This window comes from Lissotriton helveticus, chromosome 9, assembly GCF_964261635.1.
Source record: "Lissotriton helveticus chromosome 9, aLisHel1.1, whole genome shotgun sequence".
NCBI lineage: Eukaryota > Metazoa > Chordata > Amphibia > Caudata > Salamandridae > Lissotriton > Lissotriton helveticus.
The window spans coordinates 126,990,908-127,005,795 of NC_136070.1; the positions used below are offsets into that span (position 1 = coordinate 126,990,908).

The 14,888-nt window shown below is 48.6% G+C and overlaps 1 protein-coding gene across 1 annotated transcript in view; it reads right to left on the minus strand.

Annotated features, from left to right (window-relative positions):
• MED6 (mediator complex subunit 6) overlaps window positions 1–14,888 on the minus strand; it is a 90,459-nt gene that overhangs the window by 19,412 nt on the left and 56,159 nt on the right. Inside the window, exon 4 of the mRNA XM_078659613.1 lies at window positions 64–146. Coding sequence (XP_078515739.1) covers window positions 64–146 — 83 coding nt within the window. The remainder of the gene's footprint in view (window positions 1–63; window positions 147–14,888) is intronic.

Sequence of the window (14,888 nt, forward strand, 5' to 3'; positions counted from 1 at the left end):
TTAGGAATGTCAAATTTCAGGATATAAGCTACTATGTATTCGCACACAAGAAAGTTCTCTTACCACTCTGGAGTTTATGACAGACCCCAAGTCAGGTGCTTGATAAATCACTCCAGCTATGATATAGTAATCCGCCAACGGAATCACTGCAAGTCAAAGAATATCTGTTTAAACATTGAGGATACAAATGTAAAACCACTTCAGAATAAGAAGTGTAAATGAATCACATGTACAAAGTCTCCTGTAAGTTTACAAATTACTAAAACATTCACAAATACAAAGCATTTTATATAAAAATTACAACTCTTGAAAAATCACTCATCTGGCCCTATCACAAAGCTCTGCAAATGTACCTCTGTGGGAACCTGCTTTTCAGGGATGTAGTGTGGCAATGTCCGTAGAGCCAACTACCACATAGCAATGGGACAATTCAATGCCCAGTTGAATTCTTTGGCATAAAACCTGATCCTGCTTCCCTTTAAAACTATCACAAGACTGATGTCACACTCGGACAGGTCCTGTTATTGCAGATTTTTATATTAGCTACTTAAAAATTTGCACTTCTAATAGTAACAAATTCTTCTCCTATACCTGCAACGTTGACTATGATTGTGACCTACCGGCATCATGATTTTGGCTTATACATTTTAGAGATGTTTGTGGACATTTGTGGGGAGATTCCATTGACTTCTGCCAGTATTATCATCTCATAAGACAGTTCAACATGCATAACACCTCTGATGTGAACTTCTGGTGGTTCAATGCTGAACTAAATTAGGACTGGTCTTAAACAGTGGGCCAAGCAACCCAGGCATACTGCAAGTCAAACCGACGTATCTTGTATTTGCAAAACTCACAGTAATTTCTATGTTTAACTTGCAACCTGTGATCGGATATGATTTGTCTTTTTTTCACCTTGAGCCACTGGGTACTTCTCTTAGGAGCCAACTTCCTGTTGATGTGTGTTAGATCTGGGGGTCTCTAGTTGGCAATGGTATTCACCTTTGTCCAAATAGGAACCCTTACTTCTAAGTCAGGATAAGGGGATTACACTCCGTAATAACCCCTGCTCAACCCCTTGGTAGCTTGGCACGAGCAGATAGGCTTATCTCAGAGGCAGTGTGTTAAGCATTTGCGAATATACACAGTAATTTAGTGAAAACACTACAGATGGACACAACACAGGTTTTATAAAAATAAGTATTCTTCATATAGACTTAAACACAAGACCACAAACGACAAAAATCCACAATACCACACCTAAGATTACTTAATAGATGATTAAAGTCTCTTAGTTCAAGTTGATGGTAAATGCGATAAAGTTCTCAATCAAGTACCTGGTTGTGTAAAGTAAAGTGAACAAAAGGCTCGCAAAAGGGGAGATGCGTCTGTTCCGTGACCCGGGGGAACGGTTGCGTCCTTTCTCAATGCTTGCACAGAGTAGGGGACTCGTCGTGAGCCTTACTGGTGCGGAGGTGATGCGTAGATTCTCAGCCTGCGGGCCCGTTGCGGTTCGCAAGATGTCGCCTTGATGCGATGCGATCTGGTTGCGATACGAGAAGATGGCGCCCTTGATGCGGCGATGCGATGACGATGTGATGACGCCCTGGCAGCCTTGCGACAACTCTGTACTCTGGAGCTGCGACAGGCCCTGCGACACGCTTCTCCGGTGATGCGATGGCGACTCTCTCAATGGAGTCACGCTTCTCCGGTGATGCGACAGCAGGCAGCTTCGATGAACACATGCTTCCAGGGAGATGCGGCAAAGGCTTGCTTCTCCAGTATTGCGATGATTTCAGCTGCGGCGACACGCTTCTTCTCGAGTCTCTGGAGTCAGAATTCCCAGCAAGGAAATTCAGGAGGGAGCTGGAGGTGAAGTCTTTTGTCCCTGAGACTTCAGCAGGGGCAAGCACAGTTCAAGCCCTTGGAGAGTATTCTGTAGATGAAAGTCCTTACAAAGTTCCTTCTCTTTCGCCTTTGGCAATGAAGCAACCACTGCAGGCCAACCCAGCAAACAGCACACTGGCAGAGGGGCAGTCCAAACTCCTGCAGCTTCCTTGGTTCTTCTCCTTGGCAGAAAGGTTTCTTGTCCAGAAGTGATCTAATTTCTTGAGATCAGGGTCCCAATATTTATACCCCAAAATCCTTTGTTCTCTGAAGGCAGAGAGGCCTCTGCCTAGTCCAAACCAGTTCCTGAGCACTTTGTTTACATGACTCTCCTCTTCCTTTCACTGTGCAGGGCAGAGACATCAGCCGCCCCACAGGAGGTGGAGACAGCACAGGGGAGGGAAGATATAGCCCTGGAACACTCTGTTGACATGATTCCTCATCTCCTTTCATAGTGCAGGGCAGAGATATCAGACAAGCCACAGGAGGTGGAGCCAGCATTGTAGAGGGAATGCCCAGCCCTATTCAGGTCCCAGGTGCAACTCCTCCCTCCTATCTAGATGCAGATCTCTCTATTCACCACTGGGCTGTCCCAGCCTGTCTCCTCGAATCCCCCAGCCCTGTCACACACAAACCCAGACAAGGAATACACAACTCAGCAGAGGCAGGCTCAAATGGTTAGGCAAGCAAATACCTACTTTCTAAAAGTGCTATTTGCAAACACAGAATATTAAAATAAACTTTACTAAAAGATTTATTTTATTATTCTGAGTTCAGGCATACTAAACTCGAATTTCTACCATGTTCCCTGAGTAAGTTAGGATTATAAGAATGTAATAATCTTAAGTGCCCATTCTGGTCTATGAGAACAGGTAGCCTTCAATAGTGAAAAACGACAATGGCTGTAATTCACTATTAGAACACGCTACACACATCAGAGCATGCCCTACCTTATACTTCAATGCACCCTGCCCTTGTGCCTACCATAGGGGTGTCTAATATGAAGTAAAGGGAAGGTTTAGGGACTGGCAAGTGGGTGCACTTGGCCAAATCGACAAGGCAGTGCTAGACTGCACACAGGCCTTGCAATGGCAGACCTGAGATACACTTTACAAGCTTCTTCTGTGAGTGGCATAACCAGTGCTGCAAGCCCACCAGCAGCATTTGATTTACAAGCCCTGGGCACACATGGTGCACTGTACTAGGGGTTGACCGATAAATCAAATAACTCAATCATGGAATAACCAATTAGTACATTAATTTAACATAGGGAGCACTTGCACTGTGGCACTGATTAGCAGTGGCACAGTTCCCAAAGCATAAATCCAGCAAAAACATATAATAAAAACAGAAGAGGCAATCCGTCAAAAATTAAGGGAGACTCACGCCAATGATGCCAGGTCTAACAATGTGGCTATTTGTGAGAAGTGGAGAGAAAGCAGCTGTTGAGTTACAGCAGGCCTTATCCTCTCCTAACTGGAAGAGGAGAGTGTTGAATCAGCTGGGATATCTGTACTCAATAGACACAGTCTGTAACAGGGGTTCGACAACGAGTACCGTGTGAGCTACTGTTGCTGAATTCATTTGTGCGTACCAACATGGAAAGGAAAATGCTACTTACCAGTATGCATGTAGAGCTGCAGAATCCTACATTTTGCAATAGATCGCCACCTGGTGTTGGGCTCGGATGATTGCAGGTTGTTGTCTTCTTGGAAGAAGTCTTTTGTAGTCACAAGACAGGTGACTCCTCCCTTGGACAATACTGCGCATGGTCATCGACTCCATCCTCAGATTGTTTTGCGCCATGATGGGAAATGATGGAGTTAGTAGAAGTAAAAGAGAAAGGATGTCCATGCGTGTGCATCTAAGTAAGATGAGTACTGGAACGGATACAAGTCCCGGGGAGGCGGGAGGGCATGTAGGATTCTGCAGCTCTACATGCCAAGAACAGATGCATACTGGTAAGTAGCATTTTCCGTTCGAGGCATATGAGCTGCAGATCCTACATTTTGCAACGATTGTGCAGCAGTGTCTCCCCTAGCGGTGGTCACCTGTATCCGTTGCAGTATGCTGAAATAGTGTTTTAAGAACAGCTTGGCCTACTTCAGCTTGCTGCTTGGCTTGCACATCAACACAATAGTGTTTAGTGAAGGTGTGTATTGTAGACCATGTGGCTGCTTTGCATATGTCCTCTAATGGTATGTTTCCTAAGAAAGCCGTAGAGGCTCCTAGTTTGCGAGTGGAGTGTGCTCTAGGAGGAACTGTTAGTGTACGTTTAGCCTTGTGATAGCATATTTGAATACACTTTACAATCCATCCAGCAATACCCCCTTTAGAGATGGGATTGCCTTTGTGTGGTGGAGAGAAAGATACAAATAGTTGTTTCGTCTTTCTGAAGGATTTAGTCCTGTCTGTGTAATATAGTAGAGCTCTTCTAACATCTAAGGTGTGTAAAGCCCTTTCTGCAACAGAGTCCGGTTTTTGAAAAAACACCGGTAACTCTACTGACTGGTTTAGGTAAAAAGGAGTAATCACTTTTGGTAGGAATTTTGGATTGGGTCTAAGAACCACTTTATAAGGATGTATTTGAAAAAATGGTTCTTCTATTGTGAATGCTTGCATTTCACTAACTCTTCTGAGAGAGGTAATGGCGACAAGGAACGCGGTTTTCCATGTTAGGAATTGCAGTTCACATTTATGTTACGGCTCGAAAGGGGGTCCCATGAGTCTTGTAAGGAGTAAGGACTACATTTAGGTTCCATACTGGAGCAGGTGGTAACCTAGGTGGGATGATTCTTTTTAATCCTTCCATAAATGCTTTTATTGCAGGTACTCTAAAGAGAGATAGATGTTGTCTATTCTGTAAATACGCTGCAATAGCTGCTAGATGTAGGCGTATGGAAGAGTAAGCCAAATTGGACCTTTGTAAGTGTAGAAGGTAGCAAATAATATTTTGGATGGAAACATCCAAAGGATCAATGTGATTGTTGTTACAATATATTGCAAATCATTTCCACTTAGCAGCATAGCATGCTCTGGTAGTGGGTCTTCTAGCTTCTTTAATTATATTCATACAGTCTGGTGGTAAATTTAGGTAACCAAACTCTAGGACTTCAGGAGCCAGATCGCCAAATTCAGTTGGCTTGGTTCTGGGTGTCTTATTTCTCCATGGTTCTGTGTTAACAGGGATGGCGTGAGCCGTAATTTCTGATGTGGAACCATTGAGAGATCTAGTAACGTGGTGAACCACGGCTGACGTGCCCATGTGGGGGCCACTAGTATTAGTTTGAGGGACTGTTGTCTGAGCTTGCGTACTACTAGTGGAATGAGTGGGAGAGGCGTAAAAGCGTACGCAAATCTGCCTGACCAGTTCATCCATATTGCATTCCCCTCCGACCGTGGGTGTGGAAACCTGGCGGCGAAGGTTGGGCATTTTGAGTTCTCGTGGGTGGCAAACAGGTCTATTTGTGGATGCCCCCACATTTGGAAGAATGGTTGAAGTACTTGTGGGTGCAACTCCCATTCGTGAATCTGTTGTGATTGGCGACTTAACAGATCTGCTATCTGGTTGTGTATCCCTGGAAGGTGTTCTACTGTCAGATGTATGTTTTGAGGGATGGCCCATCTCCAGATGTTCTGTGCAAGTTGGGACAGTTGCAGAGAGTGTGTCCCCCCCTGTTTTTGTATATAATACATGGCTGTCATATTGTCCATCCGGACTAGTACAGCTTTGTTTTGTATTTGTACTTGAAAAGTTTTGAGTGCTAGGAAAATTGCTAGCAGCTCCAAATGGTTAATGTGGAACTGTTTCTGTTGATTGTTCCATTGACCTTGTGTGGTATAATGCAGGAGATGGGCTCCCCATCCTATGAGGGATGCATCTGTCGTGAGCACTATCTGTGGAACTGGGTCTAGGAACGGCCGTCCCTTTGTCAAATTTTTGGTGTTCCACCATTGCAGAGAGCGATATGTACGGCTGTCTACCAACACCAGGTCTGTGAGCTGACCCTGAGCCTGATTCCACTGTTGTGCTACAAATTCTTGTAGTGGGCGCATTTGCAGTCTTGCGTGGGGAACTATGAAGATGCAAGATGCCATCATACCTATTAGTTTCATGAACACTGTGGCTTGTAGAGAGTGCTGACATTGAAAAAGGGAGACGAAGTTCTGAATACTTTGAATCCTGGCTTGACTGGGATACGCTAGAGCTACCGATGTGTTTATAGTAGCTCCTAGATATTGATGAACGTGCGAAGGCTCTAGGTGCGACTTGGTGTAGTTTATCGTAAACCCTAAGTTGTGCAGTGTTTGAATTGTTTGTTTTGTGTGTTGTGCACACTGGTTGTACGATCTTGCTTTTATGAGCCAGTCGTCTAGGTAGGGGAAGACATGTATTTGTTTTCTTCGGAGGTGTGCTGCCACTACTGCTAAGCACTTTGTAAACACTCGTGGTGCTGTTGTAACCCCGAATGGAAGGACTTTGAACTGATAGTGTTGTCCTTGTATGACAAACCTTAAATACTTCCTGTGCGCAGGATGTATTGGAATGTGAAAGTAGGCGTCCTTTAGGTATAGCGTGGACAGAAAATCTCCCTGTTGTAGTAACGGGAGTACCTGTTGTAATGTGATCATGTGGAAATGATCTGATTGTATGTAGTGGTTGAGGGGCCTGAGGTCGAGAATTGGTCTTAAGGTCCCGTCCTTCTTTGGAATTAGGAAATACAAGGAGTAGATTCCTGTTCCTTGTTCTGCTAATGGAACTACTTGAATAGCATCTTTTTGTAGAAGTGCTAGAACTTCCTGTTGAAGCAGAGTTATGTGTTCTGCCAACATTGGACGCTGCCTGGGTGGTATGTTTGGGGGGGTTGCAGTGAGTTCTAGGCAGTAGCCATGTTGGATAATTTGTCTTACCCACCTGTCTTTTGTGATGGAGTTCCAGACAGGTAGGAACTGTGAAAGTCTGCCCCCACAGGAGTGGAATGCTGTAGGGGAGCCAGAGGGAAGTCACTGTTTAGGAGTGGAAGAGGAGCGGTTGTTGTTATTACCTCTACCTCTTCCTTTGTTGTTATTGCCTCTGTATCCTCCTCTAAAATATCCTCTATTAGAGGAGGTCTGCGTGTGTGTTTTAAAAGATGATGTTGTGTCTGCGCCGGTTTGCTTGGAGCCTCCTCTATAAGAGGAGCGGCGAAAAGAACCTCTAGTTTGGGTGGATTGTAATGCCCCCATAGACTTAGCGGTGTCTGTATCCTTCTTCATCTTTTCTAATGTATTATCTACCGCCGGCCCGAACAATTGGTTCTGATTAAAGGGCTGGTTTAGGATGGTAGTTTGTACCTCAGGTTTAAAACCCGAAATGCGTAACCATGCTAGTGTTCACTGCTCTGGATGCTGTGTCAGCTACATCTAGTGCACATTTAATTGAGGCATTTGAAATTAATTTGCCTTCATGTAAAAGTTCTGCTGCCAGATCCTTGTGTTGATCTGGTAGGTGTTCCATTAACTTTTCTAGTTGATCGTAATGAGCCCTGTTGTAGCGTGAAAGTAAAGCCTATGTGTTTGCTATGCGCCATATATTTGTTGCTTGTGCAGCAATTCGTTTCCCTGACGCATCAATAATTTTGGACTCTTTGTCAGGCGGGGGTGTGTCCCCAGAAGTCTGAGAATTAGCCCTTTGGCGTGCATTTGACACCACCAAGGAGTCTAATGGCAGATGGCCCTTAATGTATACTGGATCAGCTGGTGCTGGCCTATACTTTTTCTCTATTCTAGGATTTAACACCCTACACCTTACTGGATCTTTAAAAATCTCTGGAGCATGTTTAATGACTCCTTTGATCATTGGTAATATTTGGGTAGACCTTTGTGACTGTTCGAAAGTGTCTAACAAGAAGTCCTCCTCAATGGCATCAGAGTGCATAGGAACCCCATGGTAAAGTGCAGCGCTGTTCAATAAATGATTAAAACCAATACTGTCCTCTGTAGGGGAAGGTTTTGATGGGTAGTACTGAGGATCAGGGATGTCTGGTGCATTATTTGGTTCAAAATTATATGCATCATCCTCCTTAGTGTATTCTGTGTTAACATCCTCATCTAAAGGGACAACATCCCCCCCCCCACCCAAATCATACTCCTCATCAGTGTGGTGTGATGATGCAGGTGAATGAATAGGTTCTACATGTGGAGTAATAGGAGAGGAAAAAGGTGAAGGAGAGGAAGGGTGCATTGGCGAAGTTGCACAGTCCTTTTTGGCAGGAACCACAGGTGTAAGTGGTGTGTCTGCTGGTCTCTTCTTATGAGGGATTGCTTCCACATGTCCAGTTTTTGGAATAAAAAAAGACCTTTTTCTGTCTAGGATCTGGTCTAAACAGTTCTTCCTCTTCTATAATCTTCTTCGGCGTCGATCTTTCCGGGCCGATAGAGGTTGTATAGTGTTTTTTGCCTTATGAGGAGTAGTTGAGTCTTTTGGCAATGATTTCGGTACCGAAGGTTGTTTAGCCTTTTCTGGGGTCTTTGGTACAGATGTTAGAGGTTTCGGCGTGGAGACAGGTTTTGCTGTTCCTTTGGCGCCGGAAACAGGCTCCCCCTCCTTGTTTTTTGAACCGGAAGGTTTCGGAGTCGAAGCTTTCGGTGTTTGTACAGGTTTTGGTTTCGGCACAGATGGTACGGGTGTCGAAGTGTCCTTGTCTTTGGGCTTCGAAGGGTGTTTCATCTTCGGTGCCGACACGTCCTTCGGTGTCGAAGGACGTTTTGGTGCCAATGGAGGAGGTGTAACTGGCACATGGTGTTTCTTCGGTGCTGAGGCACCGGAAGGCGTATTCTCTTTCCTCGGAGCCGGGCCCGAAGGCGGGGCGTTAGAGGGTAAACCTCGGTCTCGACTGGGCCCCATGGGTGGAGTGCTTCTGTTTGGGTAACGTCTGTCAGATGTACCTAGGGGTTGTCGAGATGGGATTGAATCGTCCGAATCCTCTGCCCCCGATATTATCTAGAGATCAGGCGAGTCCTCCTCTGCGCCGAGTGGAGGCTCGTCCTCGGAGATATCTTCGATTGGATATTCGTCCTCGGAGACGTCTTCTTCGATGATCTCCTCTTCAAAGATGGCCTCCGGTGCTGGTGCCGATCTCCTCATTTCGTGTCGACGGGCCCTCCGATCCAGAATGGTCTTCTTCGATCGGAAGGAGGCACAGGCTGTGCAGGTTGACTCGTGGTGTTCTGGCGAGAGACAGAGGTTACAAACCTCGTGTTGGTCGCTATGAGGGAATTTTGCTCGACATACCGGGCATCTCTTGAATGGAGTTCTTTCCATGAGGCGTAGGCCGCACGGCGCCGATGGGCCAAACGGCCCGCGTCGACGCACCGGAATGTAGCTGGTGATGTCGAAAGTCTATTCGATGTCGAAAGACGTTGTTTGAAGTTTCTCGCTTCGAAAAAAGCAGAAAAAGTCTTTCTAGCCGGAGCGGAAAACTTTTATCCGAACCCAGTGGCGGAAAAAAACAATCTGAGGATGGAGTCGATGACCATGCGCAGTATTGTCCAAGGGAGGAATCACCTATCTATCTACAAAAGACTTCTTCCAAGAAGTCAACAACCTGCAAACATCCGAGCCCAACACCAGGTGGCGATCTATTGCAAAATGTAGGATCTGCAGCTCATATGCCTCGAATATGGTTTTTTCAAAAAGAAAATGTGTGTGTTCCCAGAACACATAAGCTGAAGTCTGTCGAATTTCCAAACACATATGAAAAGCTGATATTTGAGCGATAACTCATGTGATGTTAGGGAGATTTTTGCCAACATTATTACTTTGGTGCCAGAAGTATTGCAGGAATAGCTGTTATGTATTACCTATGTAAGGCATTCCAAATTGTCAAAGCCCTTTTGTACCCAACTGGTGACAGTTCTGCCAGATGTACGGACATGATTACTGCTGGTAAACTTATAAAAGGTGGCCGCTAATGTAATTTTGCCTGATGTGGTCACTGCACCAGGATTAACAATATTAGTATCTCTGGGTGATTTTAATTTAGGATTGCACTCCGTGGCTAAGCCACCCAATCCTCTCTTCATTTGTATTGGATAATAGAGGATATTTCTCTAACCGTCCACAGTCAGCGGTACGTTTGGAGTTTGGCAGCATACAGAGCACAGAGTGCCGAGCAGTGTAAGGCGAATCCAGGCGTCTCTAACCCGGCACCAGACACTCCGCCCTTGGGGCTGGTCACTGGGGCCCGCGACCCTGAGATCTGGTGGGGCGCCGGCGGCAGCAGTACCACAGCCGACGATAGCTGACTCAGCATTTCCCGCAAGACGTAGCCGCACCGGAGCAACGCTCGGAACCAGGAGCCCACAAACGGTGAAAGAACAGAGGGTCCCCCTCCGCCCCGCCCACCCCTCATTTAATTCGGGGCAAGCGAGGGGGGATTGCGGAGGAGGCTGCAGAGAGTCAGGGAGCAGAGAACAGCAAGTGTGGCAGCAGTAGCAGGTTACCGCGAAGAGTGGCCCCCAGGTGTCACGGAGACAGCCCGGTTAGACCGGGCGCAGTTTGCGGCTCCTTAGGCACGCCGCCACTTGCTTGACGGCCTCCGACAGCACCCGCTCTCCTGAGCACACCAGCTAGCAGCAGGCCAAGAGGAGCTCCTAATCAGGCCAGGGGCAGCTCCGGTCCCTGCACCAGCCCTACTCCCAGCCCCGCAACCAAGTGTCGGCAGTGTAGAGTCCCCTGGATGCTGAGTTGAGAGCAGAGAGGAGCGTCGAGGAATTGTGGACAACCGGAGGAGCGCGCAGGCATCTGCACCACTGCCAGCTTTCCATGCAGGGGGGTCTCCTAAAATCTCAGCACAAAACTAACCTTGGTCACAATTTAGGGGAACAATCACCCCCCACATCCCTGGCATCTTTCTAGTTACAGCGCGTTCTCAGCTACTGATTACACCACAGGCCAATCAGTCAGACAGCCAAACCACTATCCTGCGCTTTAGCAAGATGGGACCTAAAAAGAAGGATCGACCATGCCTGACCCCTGAAGAAATCACTAACAATCGCCAACAAAAAAGGATCACATCTCTATCAGAGAACCCAAATGAAATCACACAAGGCGCCCGACAAAGGGGGTACATTAGGCACTTCTTTAAAAAAAAAGTCAACCTCAGCACCATCCAGGGCAACATTCAGGGCAGGCAAAAGGATGAACCCCAGGATGTACTACTTTCTGGATACGATCCCTGCATCTCTCAGGAGATCAGCACCAAAAGTATGAGCAGAAAGTTCTCAGACTGCTTGCATACCCTCAAAGTAGGATCATCTCCAAGTCCGGTGAGCCGCAGCGCGTCCACGCAGCAGGCGTGCCGCTAGCGTACCTAAGGCAAGCCCGTCTGAGCCCGTCCGCGCCCAGCGCCAGAACCCCTTGTCCCACGCCCGCCGCCACGATGCCAGCACACTGCACGCTCTCAACTCCGGACGCACCCACACCTGCATCAAGGCCGCCCCGAAACGCATACAAGATCCCTTCACCTGCCGGAACTGCAGCTACACCAGTCTCAGAGTCGCCAAACCACCCGCCAAGAAAAACCTCAACCTCCTCTGATGCATCCTACTGAACACCGGCTCCACACGCAAACACGCCGTCGAGCTCTGGGACCTGCTCGACACATCATCCCCGGATGTCGCATTCCTGACAGAGACCTGGATGAACGACTCCTCCGCACCAGACATCGCCATAGCCATCCCAGACGGCTACAAGATCACCCGAAGAGACCGCACCAACGGAGTCCGAGGAGGAATAGCCATCGTCCACAAGAACAGCATCAGGGTCTCGACCAGCACCGACGACACTCTCAGCCCCGCCGAACACATGCATTTCCAGATCTACACAGACTTCAACACCACCCTCAGAGGCACAGTCATCTACAGACCCCCCGGACCACGACCCCAGTTCAGCAACTCCATCGCCGACTTCATCAGCACGCACGCCGTGACCTCCACCGACTACATCCTCCTTGGAGACATGAACTTTCACCTTGAGAACAACAACGACAGCAACTCCACCACCCTGATCGCCAAACTGGGACTGAGGTAGCTCGTCACGTAGCCAACCCATTCCACCAGCCACACTCTCGACCCCGTCTTCTCCTCAAGCTCCCACGTCTCCTTCACAGCCACACAACCGAACTCCTCTGGACCGACCACCGCTGCATCCACTTGGCCTACCAGAAACCCACCACACACCACCGCACCCAACAGACTCCCAGCCGCTGCTGGAGCAAAATCACCGAAGACCAACAACAGGCAAACCTCACTCTCAGCCCACCCACCGACCCCTCCAACACCGACGACGCTGCCCGCAACCTCAGATGCTGGATCGACAACTGCGCCAACACCCTCCCCCGCTGAAGAAACCCACCCAAAGAGACACCAGCAAGAGTGCTAGCTGGTTCACCCCAGAACTCCTAGCCTCCAAGCGAACAAGCCGGAAACTAGAGAAGAAACGGCGCAATCAAAAGACACCGGACAGCTTCGGCAGCCACAAAGACGCCATCCGCAAACACCATCACCTCATCAGGTCTGCCAAGAGGACCTCCTTCAAAGACCGTCTCGACAACAACGTACACAACAGCAAGGAGCTCTTCAACATCGTAAAGGAACTCTCCAACCCCAGCTCCAACACCAACGACATCCCGCCGTCGCAAGCCCTGTGAGATTCCCTCGTCACCTTCCTCCACCGCAAGATCGCTGACAAACACGACAGCTTTAACACCCAGACAGCCCCAACAGACCCCGACACTCCAGACTCTTTGCACACCATCGACCATGACCCCCCTGCCAGGCTGGGCCACGTGAACAATGATGACACCATCAAGACCATGAGCACTATCCACTCCAGCTCCTCGTCAGACCCATTCCCGCACCACATCTTCAACAAAGCCATAAGCTCCATCTCACCCCACCTGCGCAAGGTCATCAATCTCCCCTTCGAGACCGCGACCTTCCCAGAGAGCTGGAAACACGCCGAGATCAACGTCCTACTCAAAAAACCCAAGGCGGACCAGAGAGACCTAAAGAACTTCCGGCCCATCTCCCTACTTCCGTTCCCAGCCAAGGTCATAGAGAAGATAGTCAACAGACAGCTAACCCAATACCTCGAAGAAAACAGCATCCTGGACCCATCCCAGTCAGAGTTCCGCAGCAATCACAGCACCGAGACTGCCCTCATTGCCGCTACCGACAACATCAGGACCCTGCTGGACAACGGTGAGACCGCGGTCCACATCCTCCTGGACCTCTCCGCCGCCTTCGACACTGTCTGCCACCGCACACTACGCACACGACGCAGGGATTCGAGACAAGGCCCTGGAATGGACCACCTCCTTCCTCTCCTGCAGCACCCAGAGCGTCCGCCTCCCCCATTCCGATCAGAAGCCTCCAAGATCATCTGCAGCGTACCACAGGGATCATACCTCAGCCCGACACTGTTCAACATCTACATGGCGCCGCTCGCACAAGTCGGCCGACAGCACGACCTCAACAATCTCCTACCCTGACGTAACTCAACTTATCCTCTCCCTCACCAAGGATCCCCTCAGCACCAAATCCAACCTCCACGAAGGAATGAAGGCAGTCGCCGACTGGATGAAGATCAGCCAACTGAAGCTGAACACAGATAAGACGGAGGTCCTCATCCTCGACTCCAACCCTTCAGCCTGGGACGACTCCTGGTGGCCCACGGCACTGGGGGCAGCCCCGACACCCACCGACCACGCACGCAACCTGGGAGTCATCTTCGACTCAACACTCTCCATGACCAAGCAAGTCAACGCAGTTTCCTCCTCCTGCTTCAACACCCTCTATATGCTCCGCAAGATCTACAGGCGGATCCCGACAGATACAAGAAGAACAGTCACCCAGGCCCTCATCAGTAGCAGACTCGACTATGGAAACGCCCTCTACGCAGGAGCCCAGGCCAAGCTCAAACGACTATAACACATTCAAAACAACTCTGCACGCCTGATCCTCGACGTACCACACTACAGCCACATCACCCCCCCACCTGAGAAACCTGCACTAGCTCCCAGTCAACAAGAGGATTTCCTTCAAGAAATGAAAAGCTTCATATCCACGCACACAAGGAACTCCACAAGACTGGCCCAGCCTACCTCCACAGACTACTTTTCTTCTACATACCCAACCGCCAGCTCTGCTCCGCTGACCTCCCCATCACCACTGTCCCCCGCATCCGAAAAACAACCACCGGCGGCAGATCCTTCTCCCACCTCGCCGCCAAGACCTGAAACACCCTCCCACTGAGCCTAGGACAGACCCAAGACCTGTTGACCTTGAGGAGGCTACTCAAGACATGGCTGTTTGACCAGTAGCGCCCCCCCCCTTTTTGCCCCCAACACCGGAGACCCTCACGGATAAGAAGTGCGCTCTTCAAGTTCTTGATTGATTGAATCAATGGATCACCCTGCGGCTACATTATACCCTCACTCAAAGAAAAGGTGCCTGACTCAACAATTGGCAGGAAACATGAAACAGCATAGTCTAAAAAGGATTACGACTCTGTGACAGCGGCTCAAATTCACTGAACTAAATGTCATGATCAGGACACCCCGAAGGCGGTGAGCACTAAGCCCTTCCCATCAGCCACAATCCCAGTGTCGCTTCTAGATGACCCGATTCCAGAGTCTCCAGTGGTAGGGGACCTCACACCCTCGTTCCTTCAAAAACTGGGCCAAAAGATTGAAAGAATCCTAGAGTTAACCCCAAATTTGATGGGGCTATTAGAGCCTCTACGGGACTCTAAAGGAGATCACCTTACTTCTAAACAACAGTATAAATGAAGATCTACAGAAACTATCAAAGAATGAGATAAACAGCTCCACAAACAAAGCACTACTGTAGCAATCATCAAAGACGAAGGTCCAAATAGACCTCCTGCAATCGATAGCAGCCCACCTCGTCAATTTAAGCACCAGGGTGGAAGATCTGGAAAAAGAGGATTGTTCAGT